At 46.0% G+C, this 17,262-nt stretch overlaps 3 protein-coding genes and 1 long non-coding RNA gene across 4 annotated transcripts; 1 reads left to right on the top strand and 3 right to left on the bottom strand.

Annotated features, from left to right (window-relative positions):
• Positions 1 to 2,996: 2,996 nt before the first annotated feature.
• On the top strand, positions 2,997 to 5,278 carry LOC127322141 (ABC transporter G family member 5-like). The gene has a single exon (XM_051351098.2). The coding sequence runs from the start codon at positions 3,245 to 3,247 to the stop codon at positions 5,138 to 5,140; it is 1,896 nt and encodes a 631-aa protein (XP_051207058.2). The 5' UTR covers positions 2,997 to 3,244; the 3' UTR covers positions 5,141 to 5,278.
• A 653-nt stretch (positions 5,279 to 5,931) lies between these two features.
• LOC127304299 (uncharacterized) lies at positions 5,932 to 8,951 on the bottom strand. Its single transcript, XR_011745747.1, has 4 exons — positions 8,821 to 8,951; positions 7,630 to 7,716; positions 7,062 to 7,352; positions 5,932 to 6,398 (listed from the first exon to the last, which is right to left on the bottom strand). It is a non-coding gene; the product is annotated as an uncharacterized lncRNA (long non-coding RNA).
• Positions 8,952 to 9,773: 822 nt separating this feature from the next.
• On the bottom strand, positions 9,774 to 12,528 carry LOC127302619 (farnesylcysteine lyase). The gene is made up of 5 exons (XM_051333111.1): positions 12,025 to 12,528; positions 11,579 to 11,752; positions 10,742 to 11,101; positions 10,364 to 10,539; positions 9,774 to 10,226 (listed from the first exon to the last, which is right to left on the bottom strand). The coding sequence occupies exons 1-5, from the start codon at positions 12,511 to 12,513 to the stop codon at positions 9,941 to 9,943; spliced, it is 1,485 nt and encodes a 494-aa protein (XP_051189071.1). The 5' UTR covers positions 12,514 to 12,528; the 3' UTR covers positions 9,774 to 9,940.
• A 3,288-nt stretch (positions 12,529 to 15,816) lies between these two features.
• LOC127304298 (uncharacterized) lies at positions 15,817 to 16,972 on the bottom strand. Its single transcript, XM_051334988.1, has 2 exons — positions 16,729 to 16,972; positions 15,817 to 16,544 (listed from the first exon to the last, which is right to left on the bottom strand). The coding sequence occupies exons 1-2, from the start codon at positions 16,970 to 16,972 to the stop codon at positions 15,817 to 15,819; spliced, it is 972 nt and encodes a 323-aa protein (XP_051190948.1).
• Between the last annotated feature and the right edge of the window lie 290 nt (positions 16,973 to 17,262).

The raw sequence follows: 17,262 nt of genomic DNA, 5'->3' as shown, positions 1-17,262 counted from the left end.
CTCATTTTTCTGATCAATTTAGATATATTATTTGCCAAATTCGCATTTACTGATATTAATTATTCCATATTAAATAAAAAGACAAAAAAAACATTTAATTGTTTTTCAAATTCTATATTATTATTATTTATATATATTCATTGTTGTTTACTTAAGTAATTGTTTAGAATTCAAAAATATAGAGGTGTGACATCACAGTCAAAGGGTTAATATGATAGATATGGTAATAGTAACATTAAGGTGTCATTTCTTTAATGCAAGCTCATCTGAAGAGAACCAAGAAGTTAAGCGTGCCGGGGTGGGAGTAGTGTGAGGATGGGTGACCAACTGGGAAGTTTGACGACAAGTGCAATTTGACCTAAGATTAAGTGTAGTAAGTATGATTATGAAAGATTAACAAGTAAAAAAGTAGAAGAAGAAAAGTAAAAAAATTATTTTTTTTAATATTTTTTCGAATTTTTTTTTTTGAAAATTTTGAAATACTATGCCGACGGTTTTACCGTCGGCACAACAATCTGTGCCGACGCCAGTCTGTGCCAACGGTGATTGGACAGTCCCCGACCAGAACTATGCCGACGATGCTACGCCGACGGTCACCGTCGGCATAGCCTGTGCCGACGGCCTTCTGGGCTATGCCGACGGCTGGCGGCCGTCGGCATACTCCATCTGTCCCGTAGTGTCTTGTCACATAGCATGCTCGCTAATTAACTTAAACAACCATCTTACTGGCAGACTGTCATTGTTTGTTTCAAAGTCTTTGATGCCGAGGCCGCATGCAGATATATACATTCTATTAGTTGTACTTGTACATGAGTCGATCGATGATCAAGTAGTGATAAGTTTTTGTTTGGCTGCATATACGTACCATGTAGAAACCAGATAGATCGACCTGGCTAGCATGCATGCACATGCAGTATGGATTTATATCATCATGTACTCCTATCATCATCTAGGCAGCTACTGACACCACGATTAGTACGGAGTAGCAGCCAACAAAATGCATACAGAGCTAAAATATCTTCTATTTTCGGATCACAAATATATATGCCTACTAGGCGCATGTAAAAAAAAAGGTGCTAGCAGGCAGGCAGCTGTTTTCTCATATGAAAATTAATTAATGCACGCATGCGCGATACGTTGTAAAACAGACATGGATGCAGGTGCGTCCAGATATTTTTTTAGCACGGGTTTTGGACATGCAAGCAGGGGGCAGGCAGTGGTTAATCTATGGCTGGAAAGCACATGAGTTCGTGTTTGGTTCAACTTTGGTACTCCTTTTTCTAGTGTTGAAAATGTGTTGTTCTTCCTCTTCCACAAAGTTAACAGGTATCAGTTAACAGGTATGAATGTAATGGAAAAATGCCAGGTCTGTTTGGTTCGGTGTAGTAACTGAAAGTGTTTCCTTTTACCACTGTTTGGTCCAGCAAGCTGCATATCTCTCAACATTGTATTAGACAGAACCAGAGAGCAACAAGCTTTAAAATTGGCAACGTTATCTAGAACAGATAAAATAAATTAAACTTCCAACTTCAAACAAACCATGCGGCAAATATCTCTCAACATTGAAGAATCAAATGCTACAAGTTGACAAAATTTGACGCCCGTTAACAAACAAGATCCTAATAATTTAAACGCGCTTCATAATTATAATTTTAGAATTCCATTGCACTACAATTGGATGGTGTACTCGAAACCAATTCATAAGTCCAGACTAGTTCCATAATTCAAATCCCAAGTCCTAATTATTTTAGTCCTGGTTCATAGTCTTCCAAATGGGCTTCCTTGTCAGGCTCTCTTGATCTCCTTATCTCTGCCAATTAATAAAGCACATGTATAAGACTGAGCACAAAAAGTACGCAATTCATGATCATGAACAATTTATTCCACGGCTACATGAACATGAACAATACAAGCTGCCAACAAAGCATCCCATCTCAGCAAAGAAACAACCAAGTCAAGCAGAGATTGTATGGATGATAATTTCATACTCTTGACTAATAACAACACATTTTAGACACTAAAATTCAAGCTGCATTGAATTTATGGAAGAGTAACAACAACATATTTTCAACACTAGTAAAAGGAAATATGGCAAGCCATTTCTTTTCCCGTCCACGTAAAATACTTGAGCTACCCAAATGATCCATATCTGCAAGAGTAAACCGTGGAATTAATACAAGACGCAAATGATTTGCACATTGCAATTTATTTAAATACAACCATTTGTTAGCTGAAATATAAATAAAAACAAACCAAGCTACATATTGCACAAGACGAAATAATAGCATTGTACCTCAATGATGACTCATAGCAGCCCTTTAGCTATTATACACCCCTTGAGCAACAACATTCCGGAGATTGGCCCACTCATTAGTCGTTGAGATAGATGTAATAAATTTTGGTTCACCTAGTTCTCTTTCCATGACATCCCATGCATCTTCCATTATGAACTCCTCATTGACATGATGACATCGTCACCGGTAGGCGAGGCCAGGCCGCTCGGGTTTGTGAACAGAGGGAAGAGGATGACATGAGGAATGTCGAGTTTGTCGAAAAAGGTGGAGGTTCTTTTTTTCTTGAAAAGTGCCGATGCGGCTCTGGACGGATGGAGTACTAGAAATGATCCAAAGAATTATTCATGACTACACTACCTCAGCTTGTTTTTATGGATATGGAAAATATTTGCTTTTCGACCCGTAAAAAACAAAAATATCGAAAGATCTTCATCACACGATTAAGAGAGTGTGGTAAGAAACAACTATTTTTTTAGTGCAATTGACTGAGGAATTTTATCTTTCGTTAGTGTACTTTTCCCCAGTTTTTCGGTAATTAGCCTAGCAACTATTTTCTTAATTAATAGATTGGGGCAAAGCTTTTGCCTCCATTTAAAAAAAACAAAATCCTGACTAGGCTGATCCGGTTAATTAAAATTGAAGAAGGGTAGACTGGTCAATTTAAGCCCTACTTATATGTGCCACCTTCCAAGAAGAGGACCAGATCGACCAGCTCGATCTATATGCAGCACGTATACACACACCCACTCGTATCATGTGCCACTCCACTCCAAGGCAAGCTCACACTCCCACACCACACCCACGAACCATCCAAACTGAGCTCGGCAATGCCGTCCAATCCTCCATGCTTCACTTGAGTTGACGCTGGCCAACACCAACGAGGATAAACCTGCAGCTAGCTAGAGCCAGAGACGGAGGAAGAAGAAGCTCCGTCGCCGCCGATCGGACCAATGAAGAGAGGAGGGTGCGAGGTGGAGGCCGGCGGCATCAACCACCACATCACCGTCTCCAGCCGGCCTCACCCTCTCAAGATATGGAGCAGGCCCGACGACCTCCTGCTCGACGCCGCCCCTGCCGTTCCAGGCGACGCTCCTCCTAGCAGCATGAGCGGCAGCAGCCGGTGCCGCCTCGTCCTCCGCAACGTCGCCTGCCGCGCCCGCCCCGGCGAGCTCCTCGCCATCGTCGGCCCCAGCGGCGCCGGCAAGTCCACGCTCCTCGAGGTCCTCTCCGGCCGCCTCCACCCTTCCAACAGCGGCCACCTCCGCGTCAACGGCACCCCCGTCGACGCCGCCGCCCTGCGCCGCCTCTGCGGCTACGTCACCCAGCAAGACGTCCTCTTCCCGCTCCTCACCGTCCGCGAGACGCTCCACTTCAGCGCCCGCCTCCGCCTCGGCCCCGCCGCCTACGCCCCGGCCGCCGTCGACGCGCTCGTCTCCGACCTTGCGCTGTCCCGCGTGGCCGACGCCAGGGTCAAGGACCTCTCCGGCGGCGAACGCCGGCGCGTGTCCATCGGCGTGGAGGCCGTGCACGACCCCGCCGTGCTCATCCTCGACGAGCCCACCTCCGGGCTCGACAGCGCGTCGGCGCTCCAGATCGTCGCGGCGCTGCGCTCTATGGCCGACTCGCCCCGTGGCCGCACCGTGGTGCTCAGCATCCACCAACCCGGCGCGCGCATCGTCAAGATGTTCGACGCCGTCCTTCTCCTCGCGGCGGGCTCCGTCCTCCACCACGGCAGCGTCGACGCGCTCGGCTCCCTCCTCGCCGACGCCGGGCTCCGCCTGCCGCCGCACGTGGACACCGTGGAGTTCGCCATCGACTCGGTCGACGACCTCCGCGTCCACCTCCACCGGCACCAGCGCCGCGACCGGTGCACGCTGCAGCAGCTCTTCCACCAGCACAAGCTAATCCAGGCCGCCACCGACGACGACGACGATAACAGCAGCCACGGGTACGCCAACTCGTGGCCGCGCGAGGTGGCGGTGCTGTCGCAGCGCTTCTTCAAGAACGTGGCGCGGACGCGGCAGCTCTTCGCGTGCCGCACCGTGTGCATGCTCATCGCCGGCCTCGCCCTCGGCTCCATCTTCTACGACCTGGGCGACGACAAGGCGGCGGAGCGGGTCGGCCTCTTCGCCTTCCTCCTCACCTTCCTCCTCTCCTCCACCACCGAGGCGCTCCCGGTGTTCCTGCAGGAGCGCGAGATCCTGGCCAAGGAGACATCCTCGGGCGCCTACCGCGTATCCGCCTACGCCGTCGCCAACGCCGCCGTGTTCCTGCCGTTCCAGCTGGTGCTGGCGGCGGTGTTCGCGACGCCGGCGTACTGGCTGACGGGGCTGCGGCGGACGGCGCCGGCGTTCGGGTACTTCATGCTGCTTATCTGGCTGGTGCTGTACACGGCAAACTCGGTGGTGGTGTGCTTCGCGGCGGCGGCGCCGGACTTCGTGGTGGGGAACGCGGCCATCCAGGGCGTGATGGGTTCTTTCTTCCTCTTCTCCGGCTACTTCATCACCAAGTCCGCCATGCCGGCCTACTGGGTGCCCATGCACTACCTGTCGCTGTTCAAGTGGCCGTTCGAGGCGATGCTGCTGAACGAGTTCGGAGGGAGGTGCGTGGCCAGGGCGATGGGCGTGTGCGTGGCGACCGGCGACGAGGTGCTCCGGCGGGAGGGGATCGGGGAGGAGTGCAGGTGGAGGAACGTGGGGGTCATGCTGGGCTTCGTCGTCTTCTACAGGGTGCTCGGCTACGCCGTGCTCAGGGTCAGGTGCGCCCTCACGCTCAAGGGCGCCGCCGCACGATCAGCATTATCCTCCTCCTCGCCGTCTTGCTTCTCATCTAATCCCAAACCATGATGGACTGATGATCTCTGCTGGAAATCTTCCTTCTTTGGTTGCAAGTGTTGCTTAAATCTCTTGTTTCGATCAATCATGAAACAATTCTGGTTGTAAATTGGGCGGATAGTAATAAGTAAAGGTAACTATTACTACCTCTGTTGCATAATATTCCATAATATAGGATGTTCTAGCAAATACTTGTTAGCAGTTTTGCCGTCTCTTGATTAGATCTTGGTTCGTGTATATGAGTTACAAACTAGGTTGCAACTAAGTTTTTTTCAAGTGCAAGTGGAAATGAAATTGTAATTTTTTAGTTGAAAGTGGACATGCAGCTAAGAAAAATACTCTGACTAGTTGGATTTGCTTTTAGTCAACTGAGAGGTAGTTTTTCAGCTAACCGAGAAATAATCACACCCATACATTATTTCTCTTTTTTATTTTATTTAGAAAAGAGGTCTATCGACGGTTCAGAACACACTCCCACCCATGGGTGTGCGCATAAAATCCACTCTTCTAGTTTCAAAACAAAAAAAATCCACTCCTCTAAACAAATCTAACAGAACTAACTTAAAAAAATGCGACTTGGGGTAAGAAGCCCTATCAGCACCCGGCAACCATCCGGGCTATGCCTCGGTTCACTAACAGGAACTAACTTACAGAGTATGATGACGTTATCTGAAAGCTTAAGTCCGCTTGATATTGACTATATAATTCTTGTGATATGTTGATATTTTCCCATTGATGATATCGAAAAAAAAACTGCAGCACCCTCAACAGTCAACATCAACCACATTTCACTACATAATAACTTCGAGGCATCAACGCCCAAAGGGAAATCACTGAATTATTAACAGGCAGTAAAGAAACACCACTACAATTTTCAAACTTCTACCGAGTAATAGGTACTGGATTCACGCACGCGATACATATTAAAACATCACGATACGATTGAACAGCTAGGTAACCCAAACGACTGACAGACCAGGGTGTGTGACAGAGGCTACAAAGTCGCTATTTGTTCTCCCCAGGATTCAGTCAGTACACAACTACGGAAATGCAATTCGTCAATGCTGGAAATCATCAAGCCTCTTCAGCTTGGCTAGTGGAAAGATGTACAGATGAAGGGCACAAGGCCCAACATAGCTCGATATCAACATAATCAAGGGGTTTGACAATGCCGGAGGTCATCAAACCTCTTCACCTTGGCTATTGGAAAGAGGATCTAGTAAAAGACATCATGTATCTTCCAACAATGTTGCCTATAGGAAGAGGCCCCCTGTCAGCACAAGCATCGATGATTAGTACTGGTTCCCAAACAATATCTACTCCCTCAGTACGCATTTAATCGACGCGGGCCTGTTGAGTATATGTGCATGATGCTAGTAGATGGCCGCGTCGATTAAAACAGAACCGAGGTAGTAGAAAAGAACAATTAAAAGTAGTCATACAGCTAAAATAAAGCAACTGTAACTTACAAATCCCTTAAAGCACATATCATCTGGTAACTACAAAACATATTTAGCATTCTGCTCTTAAGTCATAACATGCAGCAATTCAATGTGCAATCATATTGGATCTAGCCAAAAGTTTTTTTTTTTTGTTTTGTGAAAAGCATGGACTTACATTCTTACTAGCACAAGATTTCCTCAACAACCATACAGCCATGAAAGACCAACTACAACTGAGAAAATTCTTGGACATTCTGGCAACTCAAACACATATGTGCGTTCTTATCTTGCGGGGCATTACAGATTGAAATGAATGCTTATCAATTATCATGGCAATTCAATCTCCTATCATACATCAATCTACTAATGCAACTTAGCAAAAGATTTCCTCAACAGTCAAAGCACTTTATGATAATCTCTAGACAAGAGCAATGCTTTACAGAACATGTACATGAAAATGGGCCTAGAGTGGGAGTGGATGTGTTCCTTACCAAGCACGGGAATCGCAGCTATTATTACGGTTATCACCCATGACAAATACATGGCCCTCCGGGAGGCGCTGCAGAAAGATGCATGGTTTCAGTATGGGATCTGGGCATAGAACTAAGCAGATAAAAAGAATAGGGGGAGGAAGAGATCATCCACCATCTGAGGCCTGTTGTTAAGTTAGAACAACGAGGCACTCAGGAAGTCAACAACACGGAGCAGCTGTGCCACATTTGGTCATCCTCTTGCAGTGGTATAGTCAATTTGCGATAGCATTTAGGGTGCTATCTCTGGACCTGGCAATAGCAACTCCTCAATGTTGTTCAAGGAGATAAAGAGTAAAATGCATTCTCGGTCATGGAAACTGTCATCAAGACCCGCCTTGGTCATCGCAATAGCAACTCCTCAGTGTTTTTTGTTTGTTTGCAAAAAGCACCTCAAACTGGCTCTGTCAAACACTGCTGGAACTATCACCGTAACTAGCGTATTCAAAGTTTCATGGCAAGTTCGATGACCAAGAATGCATTTTACGCAGGAGACAATGCTCACAGACAAAGAAGAGATGCAACAAACCATGGCCTCCATTGTGTATGAGCTTTGGGTTGCAATGTAGGTTTCCTTATGCACAACACCGTTAACAATAAGTTGGCCTTGTCGAACCTGTGAAAAGGTGAGTGTGTAAGTACAATGTGGGCATCCAGACTTAGGGACAATATATGCATCTGAAGATATATGTGGTCTTTGCGCAGGCAACATTTGTGAATAATCATGATAGAATCAATGCGGGTGGAAGACAATTCTGCGCCGCATTGCTCAAGCAGGCAGCATATTTCGATCAGCAGAATGAATAAATGAATGCACCTATGCATCTTGCTCAAGCAAGCAGCATATGTCATGGTAAATGAATGTGAGTGGAAGACAAGGGTGGCGTCGCATTGCTCAAGCAGGCAGTATATTTCAATCAGCAGAATGAATAAATGAATGAACATACACATCTTGCTCCAGCAAGCAGAATTTATGTGTAGGATGAATGTATGAATGACAACAAGGTGGGTGGATTAGCTGAAAGCATTGGTAGTGCCGCCTTTGCTCGAACAAGGAGCACATCTCAACCAGCAAGACGAATAAACGAATGAATGTATGAACTAGAAACTATACATCATTTATTTTTAGCATGTCCATTTGCCAAAATTGTTTGGCGTATGGTATACTTAACTTTCAATTTACCCCCACCTGCCAATATTACTAATATGTTTGGAAACTGGCTTAATGGGGTAAAGAAATTAGAAAAGGCCAGAATTAGGATCGGCATATCTGCTATATGTTGGTCTATTTGGACGAGTCGGAATGACATAATTTTTAATAAAAAAAAGGGAACTAATTTTTTGCAGGTTATCCGACGTGCGGCGTACTGGATTCAACAATGGGCTTTACTTCTCCGGAGGATCAGCGGGAGACTATGGTTTCTTGGATGCAACCGTCTGCTAACGGTTACTCAGACTTCTTTTTCCTGGCTACTTGGGTGGCGACACACTAGTAGGCTACAAAATGGATAATAATATGTTGTTCTCCATTTTTCGTTGGTTGGTGCATGTACCGACCCTCTACGATCCGTGATGTAAGAATTTGATTTGGTGCACTTTGGAATACTTTAATAAAGAAAATTTGTGTGCATCATATTGATGCAGAGGCTGGGCTTTGCCCCATTTCGAAAAAAAAAGCAGTAAGTAGTAGTAGCAGAGATGTAATAATGTAATAGTATACCTCGATGAAATCCCCAGGGGTTGCAAGCACCCTCTTGATAAATACAACATCTTTATTCAGGCCGCAATTCTGCCAAGAAACAGGGCAATGAGCATCATCGGCCAGACTGTGTAGAGGGAAAGGAGGAGAAGGGAGGCGACCAGCTGGTTGCACGGCAGCCAGTCGGACGGCGGCAGCGGCGCGATGAGGCCCCGCAGCAGACGCGGCGGAGCCATCGCCATCGGAGTGAATTGGATCCCCTCCTCCGCCGCCTTCTTCTTCGTCTCTCCGGGGGGAGTGGGGAGTGGGGTGGGGTGGGGTGCGGAGGAAGACTGACTCGTAGTAATGGTGGTGGGAAAATGTCTTTTTTTTGTGAGAGGAAAAATGGTGATTTTCGGTTTCCTTCCGCAGCAAGACTCCTTCGCCTCACTGTAACCGAGGAAGCCAGACCAGCTTGCTTGGGACTTGCGAGCGGAGTGTGTTCGAGCCAGCTTGCTTGGGAACGGAAATGACCAGCCTACCCTCGGTCTTGGTCTGTACAAAGTTCGTCAGATTTCAAATTTTGTTGTTTGTATGTCATAGGGATGCATGTGGTTGAATTATGTATGGTCCAGTTCAAAAAAATTATGTATGGTCAAACATTATGTGCATGAGTAGATTTTGAATGCAGAACGTCGCATTGTTTGCAAGTAGACCAGCTGGAGACACATTGAGACTAGAGTGAACTATAGTGGAGTGTGTTTTCAGAATAGCAAGGAAAATGACCAATCTGCCCTGGGACTTGGAGGTCACACAGATTTGGTAAATTTCAGTAAATGTTTGTTTTTTCATGTTATAGGGAACTGGATCCAAGGAATATTACAAACAAATGTCTCTTATCTTGCATTTCTACCACAGCTTTATTTTTGTTTCTGGATTAAACTGAATATCTGATACATGATGTCACATTTTTTGCTTCTACATACGTACTGTACTTCAAAGTATTACACACAGTGCAAAATTGTTATTAAATCTGTATTTTGTTTTACCTGTATTGTATATACATCAGGTCCACACTCCACTACACAGCCTGCAATGCGTGTACAGAAACAGGGGGGCTACAGCGACTCTGGGCATCAAAACTAAGCATTGTCTTCAACATTCACAGGTCTACCCTCCCAGAATCTTGCTCGCCAGAGAACGATTTGATGTGAAGCTCAGACACCGCCGACGAGAGCCCGGCTCGCAGGCCAAGAGGCAGCCTTGAGATGATGAGCCTTGCCACGTTTTCCGCTGCGACAGCGCCCGTCTCCATGGCGCTCGCAGCACTCTCGAAGCTGTTCACGTAGTACAGGTGTTTCCCGTCCAGTATGATCGGCGCGAAATCTTCAGGGGCATGGTAGTGGGGGTAAGCAGGCCAGTCTATCCGGATGGTCTCCTCCCTTGTGCTGTATACGTTGTGCATTGGCATTGGCCGTGCCACATAAAAGAGTCAGGCACTAAAGATGTCACGCAGTCACACAAAAAATATTCATGACTCATTTAACTACTACCGTATATCGGTCTACTCTACTGAAGTGCTTACCTGAAGATCTGGTCCAGTAAAGTGTCATTCAGCTTCGCGCGCGAGAACACCTTGTAAGTCATGTCATGCTCCCCATGCTTCTTCAGAACTGAGATGGATGAGAAAGGGATATCCGGGAGCTCCATGGTTGCTATCAGCTGTGGAATATCTGAAACTGAGCCCAAACCAAAGAATTCCTGCATTACAAATGGCACAAGGTAAGTGGTTATTCGTGATATAACAAATGAAGACTGGACAGGTTTAGTGCTTACTGAGCATCAATTTATCAGCTACTAGTTGTTATTTGCTGGTCATTCATTTTAAGTCCAAAATCTCCATGCTTTTTCTTGAAATATACATATAGAAACGAAGGACGACGGAAGAGCAAAGAACACTTACAGGGTTCAAGAGGCCCTTGACAAATGTTGCATGGGTGTGCTGCATCTTCCTCGGTGGAATGGAGATTGGAGGGGCAAATTTAATGTTCACCTCGTCGAGTGGTGTTGCAACAACCGTCACCTTACAGTTATATTCATGCCCTTCATTGGATTTCAGAACGTAGTAATCCCCTGCATCAGAGATTGAGTCTATGCCTTCTTGGAGATGCAAGGTGGCGTTAGCAGTCTTAAGCAACCCAGCAGCTAGCTGCCAGTTTCCTCCTTTGATAGCCCATAATCCAGACTCGGAGCCAGCTAAAGACACAGCGCCCGCAAGGCCACTTATACTCACGCTTTGTCCATAGTTGATCCTTGTTATCACCTATCAAGGACAGGGGGGCAACATTATAGCAGAACAATGATTACCAACGTGGTTCTAAAAAACATGTCAGCAAGACCAAAGGTTTCTTCAGAATTACCATGTCAAGATTTTTCAGCTAATGGTGTACTCTACATTGTGCAGAACACACTAGCAAATTAGACCTGATTACTATCTGATTTATAATATGCTTTGCTAGTTAGGCCTGCTGAGGATTTGAAGTATAAAAGTGTTTTGTTAAATCTCCGTTGGTCCTAGAGAATCCCTCTTCAAATAGGGAAATGTCACAAACAATATTTAAGATGATAATTTTTGAGCTAAATAGGTACTATACATGAAGAAAGTGCAAGATGGCTATTAAGTACCAGGAAGTTTCAAATATACAACAGTCAGAGCATCATAGAATAGTTCGGAATATCCCCAAAACAGAGAACTGTGGGCTATCAATTTAGATGAAGGGGAAAAAAAATTGAAACTTACGGTGACAAGCTCTGATATAGTTTGAGAATTCAGCCCAGCATCAATGAGCTCCTCCTCTAGAGTCCTCTGAGTGAGCCCATACAGGCCCGACCACTTGAGCATCTCCTCAACGCTGTCGAACACAGGGCGGGACTCAAACCCATTGTAGTATAGCAGAAATTTTTGCAACATTTCCTGCATAACAATGTGAGTATTTAATGCACTTCATCACGGTAGAGAATATAATCATCTGTTCATCTCAACGAAGAAAAGGTAACGGAAAGCAAAGACGATTTATACGGCAATCATGCCCAGTCAAACTGTAAGTCAGATTATCTATTAGATGAACAGACAAATGGGAACTGCTTGCTGAGATATCAGGATGCCACTGCAGTTAGTGAACTGAGACCATGGTCTTGATGAAATCATACAAGAGCAAGAGAAAAGAAGAGAGGGCGAAAGCAAACCTGCACAAAGCTGTCCATCTTGAGCAGCGAGAGGCCATAGCGCCTGAGCAGCACGAGCGAGTTGGCGAGGCCGTGCAGCCTGCGGCGCAGCCAGGAGCTTCCCGGCGGCGGCGGCCGGAGGGTACTGAACACGAAGCGGCCGCCGTCCCAGATTCCGAGCCAGTCGTCGTCGCCGTCGTCCCTGGCGGAGAGGCCGAGGAGGGCGGCGAAGCGTCGCACGTGGAGGTTGCGGGGGTGGATGATGGCGCCGCCGGCCTCGAAATCTTCGCCGCCGATGGTGACGGTGGCGAGGCGGCCGCCGACCTTTCCCCGGCGCTCGAAGACGCGGAGCTGAGGGAGGGAGGTGGTGTAGTTGGTGAGGAAGAAGGCGGTGGAGGCGCCCGAGATGCCGCTGCCGACGATGCAGATGTCGTCGGCGGTGGCGGTGGCGGTGGCGGCGAGGAGGGACGGTAGCAGGAGGAGGACGATGTGGACGACGAGGGGCGGCATCGAGAAAGTCAACGCCTTCTGAATCTTTTCTTCCATAGAAATCATTTTCCTACTCTAGTATAGTATCTTTTCATGAGAAACCATTTTTCTTTCAAAACAGATTGGGCAGCCGGGTTTTTTCAAGCACTGAACTTTATTGATCACATAATTATAATGTCATTATAAAGGATCTCACATATGCAATCCAGAGCAACACCATGCCACGCAACACGATCTAAAGATTCACTCAGGCTATAGTATGAAGAGCAAGGTTTAAACCACGAAGAACATGTCATGGAACATGAAGAAAAAGAGGCCACCAGTCATCTAATGTCATGTATAATAGGGCCATAAAGAGATATGTCATCATGCTCTGAAATCACTCGATTCACAACAACAAGGAAAATAGAATTGATGATGATCTTAGGAAAGCCTTCATCTTTTGCAAGATTGATTGCGCGATCTCCGGTGTGGTCTGGAATAACGAAGCCCACCCCCATCCGACGGGAAGCAGAGAAGATCGTTGCATCGATATTAATCAGAATCGTACTAGCTGATCTCAAAAAAAAAAAGAATCGTACTAGCCGGCGGGCTCAGACCATTCAAAAACTGAAGAAGTGGTCCGACGTCTATGACTGATAGAAGGTTTGTATAGATGTGTAGTAATCATCTGGATGTATGCTAGAGCTTTTGCAACAACAGAGTTGTGATGCATCATATGGGCTCACCGGCACCAACTTTGTTCCTTGCATCCCAAATGTGCCAAATTGTAACAACCATCGTTGTCGCTTTCATGCGAGCATGGTTCTAGGAATCTAGTGTCCATACCCGAGTTAAGGTGAAATGTTGATGCTGAAGATTAATCAGATAATCTGAACAGATTCCAGACTTCACGAGCAAATTGACAGAATAAGACAGTATGCTCAATAGTCTTATGTCGTCCACACAAAAAAAACAATCCGGGATTGTTGGAATCTTTTGTTTCTGGAGGTGAGGGCCACAAGGAAGACAATCATGGGTGAAACGCTCAAGTGTTATCTTCAAGGCAGCAGGTTGTTGTGCGTGCGGGTGATGAGAAAATTGCACAGACCATCACACATTTAAGGGACCGTATAGTTCTTCTGTTAATTATCAAACACCCTCTATAATGTCAAGACGTGCAATGTGCATATATAACCTCTAGTAGTTGCTAAGACGGCTGCGCAATAGTTACTTTTATATTGTTTTATTTACAAAATAGTAAATCTTTTGTTGCACATAGGTCTAAATCATAGATTAACCTTTAATAGAAATTCTAATATTATTGAGTGATTCTTCGGCTCAATGGCACACCCTTCGCCCTCCCGCGTCGTGCCCTAGGCCCCGACGCCATCTAACGTCGGCTACTCTATGACACAATAACGCAACCACTATACCTAGGAATTTCTCGGGCTAGGCCGACCAAAGCCCGACGCAGAAAATCTTGGCCTAGGCCCAGCCTGGCCCGACTGTCGGGCCGAAAAATTAGGCCTAAGCCCGGCTCATCAGATAGAAAGCCCGTCGGGCCTTGGCCCGGGCTTCTTCATTAAATTGCGAAAAATCAAGTCCTAGGCCCGCCCCGACCGTCTGGCCAAAAAATCAGGCCTAGGTCCGGCTCGGAGGCATGCTCGAGTCGGGCTTCCCTTGGCCAGGTATGTCAGCCACACAAAGCTATTCTTCCCATCAACCATAACTTCCTCGCAAATGCCTAGGCCCAATACATGTCCTCCTACCGTGAGATCTACCACCTCCACCACCGTCCAACTTCAATGACCTTCCTATATGGGAGCAGATGGAGAATGATGAACAAGCTAGGTTGAGGAGGAGGGGGGCAAAATGCAACCATTGTCACCCTTCTTCACCAGCGCATGAGTCACCGCAGCGAGCTCATACAAAATGAATAAGAAATGTGTGCACCGATGCATGATCTTTGAACAAATCGAACATTTAGAAACTGCTGAGAGAAAATTGCCTGAGCAGGTGCTCATAGGTGCATCAAGATTCGCGCTAGAATTTTTTATCTCTCGATGTACTCTTTTTTTTATCTCTCAGACTCTCACACTATAGAACCTTTGAGCTTTAAAATTTTCAGTTCACTGAAACATATATATAGTACTCCCTCCGTTTCAATCTATAATGCCTACAGATTTTCTGCATTTGTTTCATAATATAAGAGTAGATCTGTGTTTATTTGCAAAAAACCCCTTCCACCGATCAACTGAATGGGGGATCGGGAGATTTTCTTTAATGGCAGAGAGATTTCCCAGATTCTGTTTTGACTTTCCTTATTTCTCTCCTATTTCTGAGATCGTGGTTGGACTCGTTAGGAGGTTTTGTGTTAAAAACTGACTTGCGCTAATTACTGTGTAGAAAATCTATAGGCATTATAGATTGAAACGAAGGGAGTATAGGAAAAATATTTCAGGATTTTTATGATACTAAATAATATTAAATATATAACTAAAAAATTAAATTTAAATATTTGGAAATTTTAAATTTCTGAAAGGAAATATGAACAATTTCCCTACATTCCAATTGTACTTTTTTCAGTTACCAACGAAGTTTCAAAATCATACTTTATGTAATTTGTGAGATACAAAAATGGCAAACTCAAAAAAGTATGGGTGTGTAGTGAGCACCTGCTCACTCACAACTTTTCCAATTTAGAAATTAAAATTGATTGAAATTTTTGTCCAAATAGAACATGTCAACTTAATTCTTGCAAATGAAGAAAGAAAACAACTACAGTTGTCTGATGCAGCTTAACCTGGCTGCTGCCATCACACGCTTTTAGCGCCCTACGAGGTTGAAGGCTGGATCAAAGAAAAAGCAAAGCCAATTCTGTAACTCAGCCACTCAGGTCCACAATCAGGCACATCCACATATACTCCGTATATTAGTTAATGCACACCCTAACTTTCATAAAAAGACCGAGTTAATTTTCCATATGTCAACATATATAACTAACAATTGCCAAGAAAGGAAACAAATACGGCTGCCTCATGCCGCTTAATCTTGCAGCTTCCATCAATTATATGTAACTCAAGTCCCCAGCCGATTTATATTCGCATCTATGTTAGTTAGTGCACTTCCAATATTACAGATTATGGGGGAAAAAGTGACAAAAAAAGGGATGTTGCGTAGATTAAAACGACTGAAATGATTAAAACATTGCTTCATACACCTTATTAATTTCTTCTTGTGCAATATACAATTATATGCGGTCAACTAGCATGTTTGCATCGGCAATTGAACTATTCACTGATACCATGGATATGTGATTGAGCATCCGCTTGGAGGCTCAATTTACGCTGCCAAGGCAAGGACATGGCTACCACGAGTGTTTACGTGGAACTTGGAGACGGCACAATCGGTGGAGAAGAGCCCAGGTGAGAGGTACTTTGGCGCCCCAGCCATGATTGGCATCTTGGCAGTGACGTTCATCTTGTTTACGTAGTCCATCCGGTAGGTCTGGCCAAGGACACCGTCGACGGTGTTCGTGAGAGAATGGAAATTGAAGCGGAGGTTAAGGTGCATGAGGCTATCCTTCATGGTCTTGCCATAGCTGTGGATCTTCGAGTCCTCGTCGCTGATTGGCACCGCGCTGGCCGACATGGTAAACATGCCGGCGAGGTCCACCTTGACCGAGTTGACATTGTCTATGCGCTTCACAGATAGATCGGGGAGGACCTTGGACACCCACCGAGCGTTGTTGGCGGTGTCTACGTTTACAGGCTCACCATCGAGGGTGATCTCGATGTGGTCCTCGTCCTCGTCCCACCCGACGGCCTTGCGAGCACCGACGTAGAGTCGGTGGTCGCCGAAGGTGATGCCGAGGGCCTGTATCCACGTGAAGGTACGGTCGTTGGCGGGGTTATGGTTACCGATCAAGTGGGCGTTGATATGGAGATCAGTGTCAGAGACGAGGCAAAAGTCCTGGTCCCTCCTTCCGTGGAAGTAGAAGGTGACGCCATCGCCACCGGTGAAGCTAGAGCTAGGGTCACCACACGATGTTCCCGGGAATACTACACACCCTACATAGAAGTGGTATCAGAATCAATCGAGACAACTAATTAAGCAATGTCATGATGTGTGCATGCTTGCATGGATGGATGGATGGTGAACCAAGGAACATACTGCATGTCGTCTCGCAATCGCTTCAAGACATGTAGCAGGACTTGGGGCAGAGATCCGGGCACTGTGCGATGCACTTTTTACCCCAGTCATCTTCACATGTATAGATTTTGTTTGGCTTGCTGTAGTCAGCACGGTAGGGCTGGCCGTTGGAGTAGGACATGACCTCGGTCTGAGGATGCCCATCGTCCAAGGTCCAGTAATTGTCGAGGGGAGGAGGAGGAGGGTCGTATTCGCTCCCGCCACCCCAGGGATCGTCCCCATTCTCGGGATTGGGAGGAGGAGGAGTGTAGTCCTCATTTCGGGGAGAAGGCATTGGCTTACCCATGGCGCCTAGCGCAAGCGCCACCACTAGGAGGCAGCACCAGCCTAGCGGAGCTGCCACTGCCATGCCACTTTGCCTTGCCATTACCTTTGCCAATCACTGACAAACCCGATCGATCGAGACGATCTAAGCTTCAGTGTGTGTATATGGATATGACAGGAATTGTGCTGGCTAGGTTTTCTCTTGTTTTTTTTTTCCGGTTTTCGGTTTTGGTTTTCCGTGGTTTTCTGATTTTTCTTACCAGTTTTTTAACTTTTTTCAAATCTTGAATTTCAACCTTTTTAAAAAAATTA

Source organism: Lolium perenne, chromosome 5 (assembly GCF_019359855.2).
Source record: "Lolium perenne isolate Kyuss_39 chromosome 5, Kyuss_2.0, whole genome shotgun sequence".
NCBI classification, from domain to species: domain Eukaryota; kingdom Viridiplantae; phylum Streptophyta; class Magnoliopsida; order Poales; family Poaceae; genus Lolium; species Lolium perenne.
Note: the sequence above shows the minus strand (reverse complement) of the source record. Positions and strands in the feature narration are given on the sequence as shown.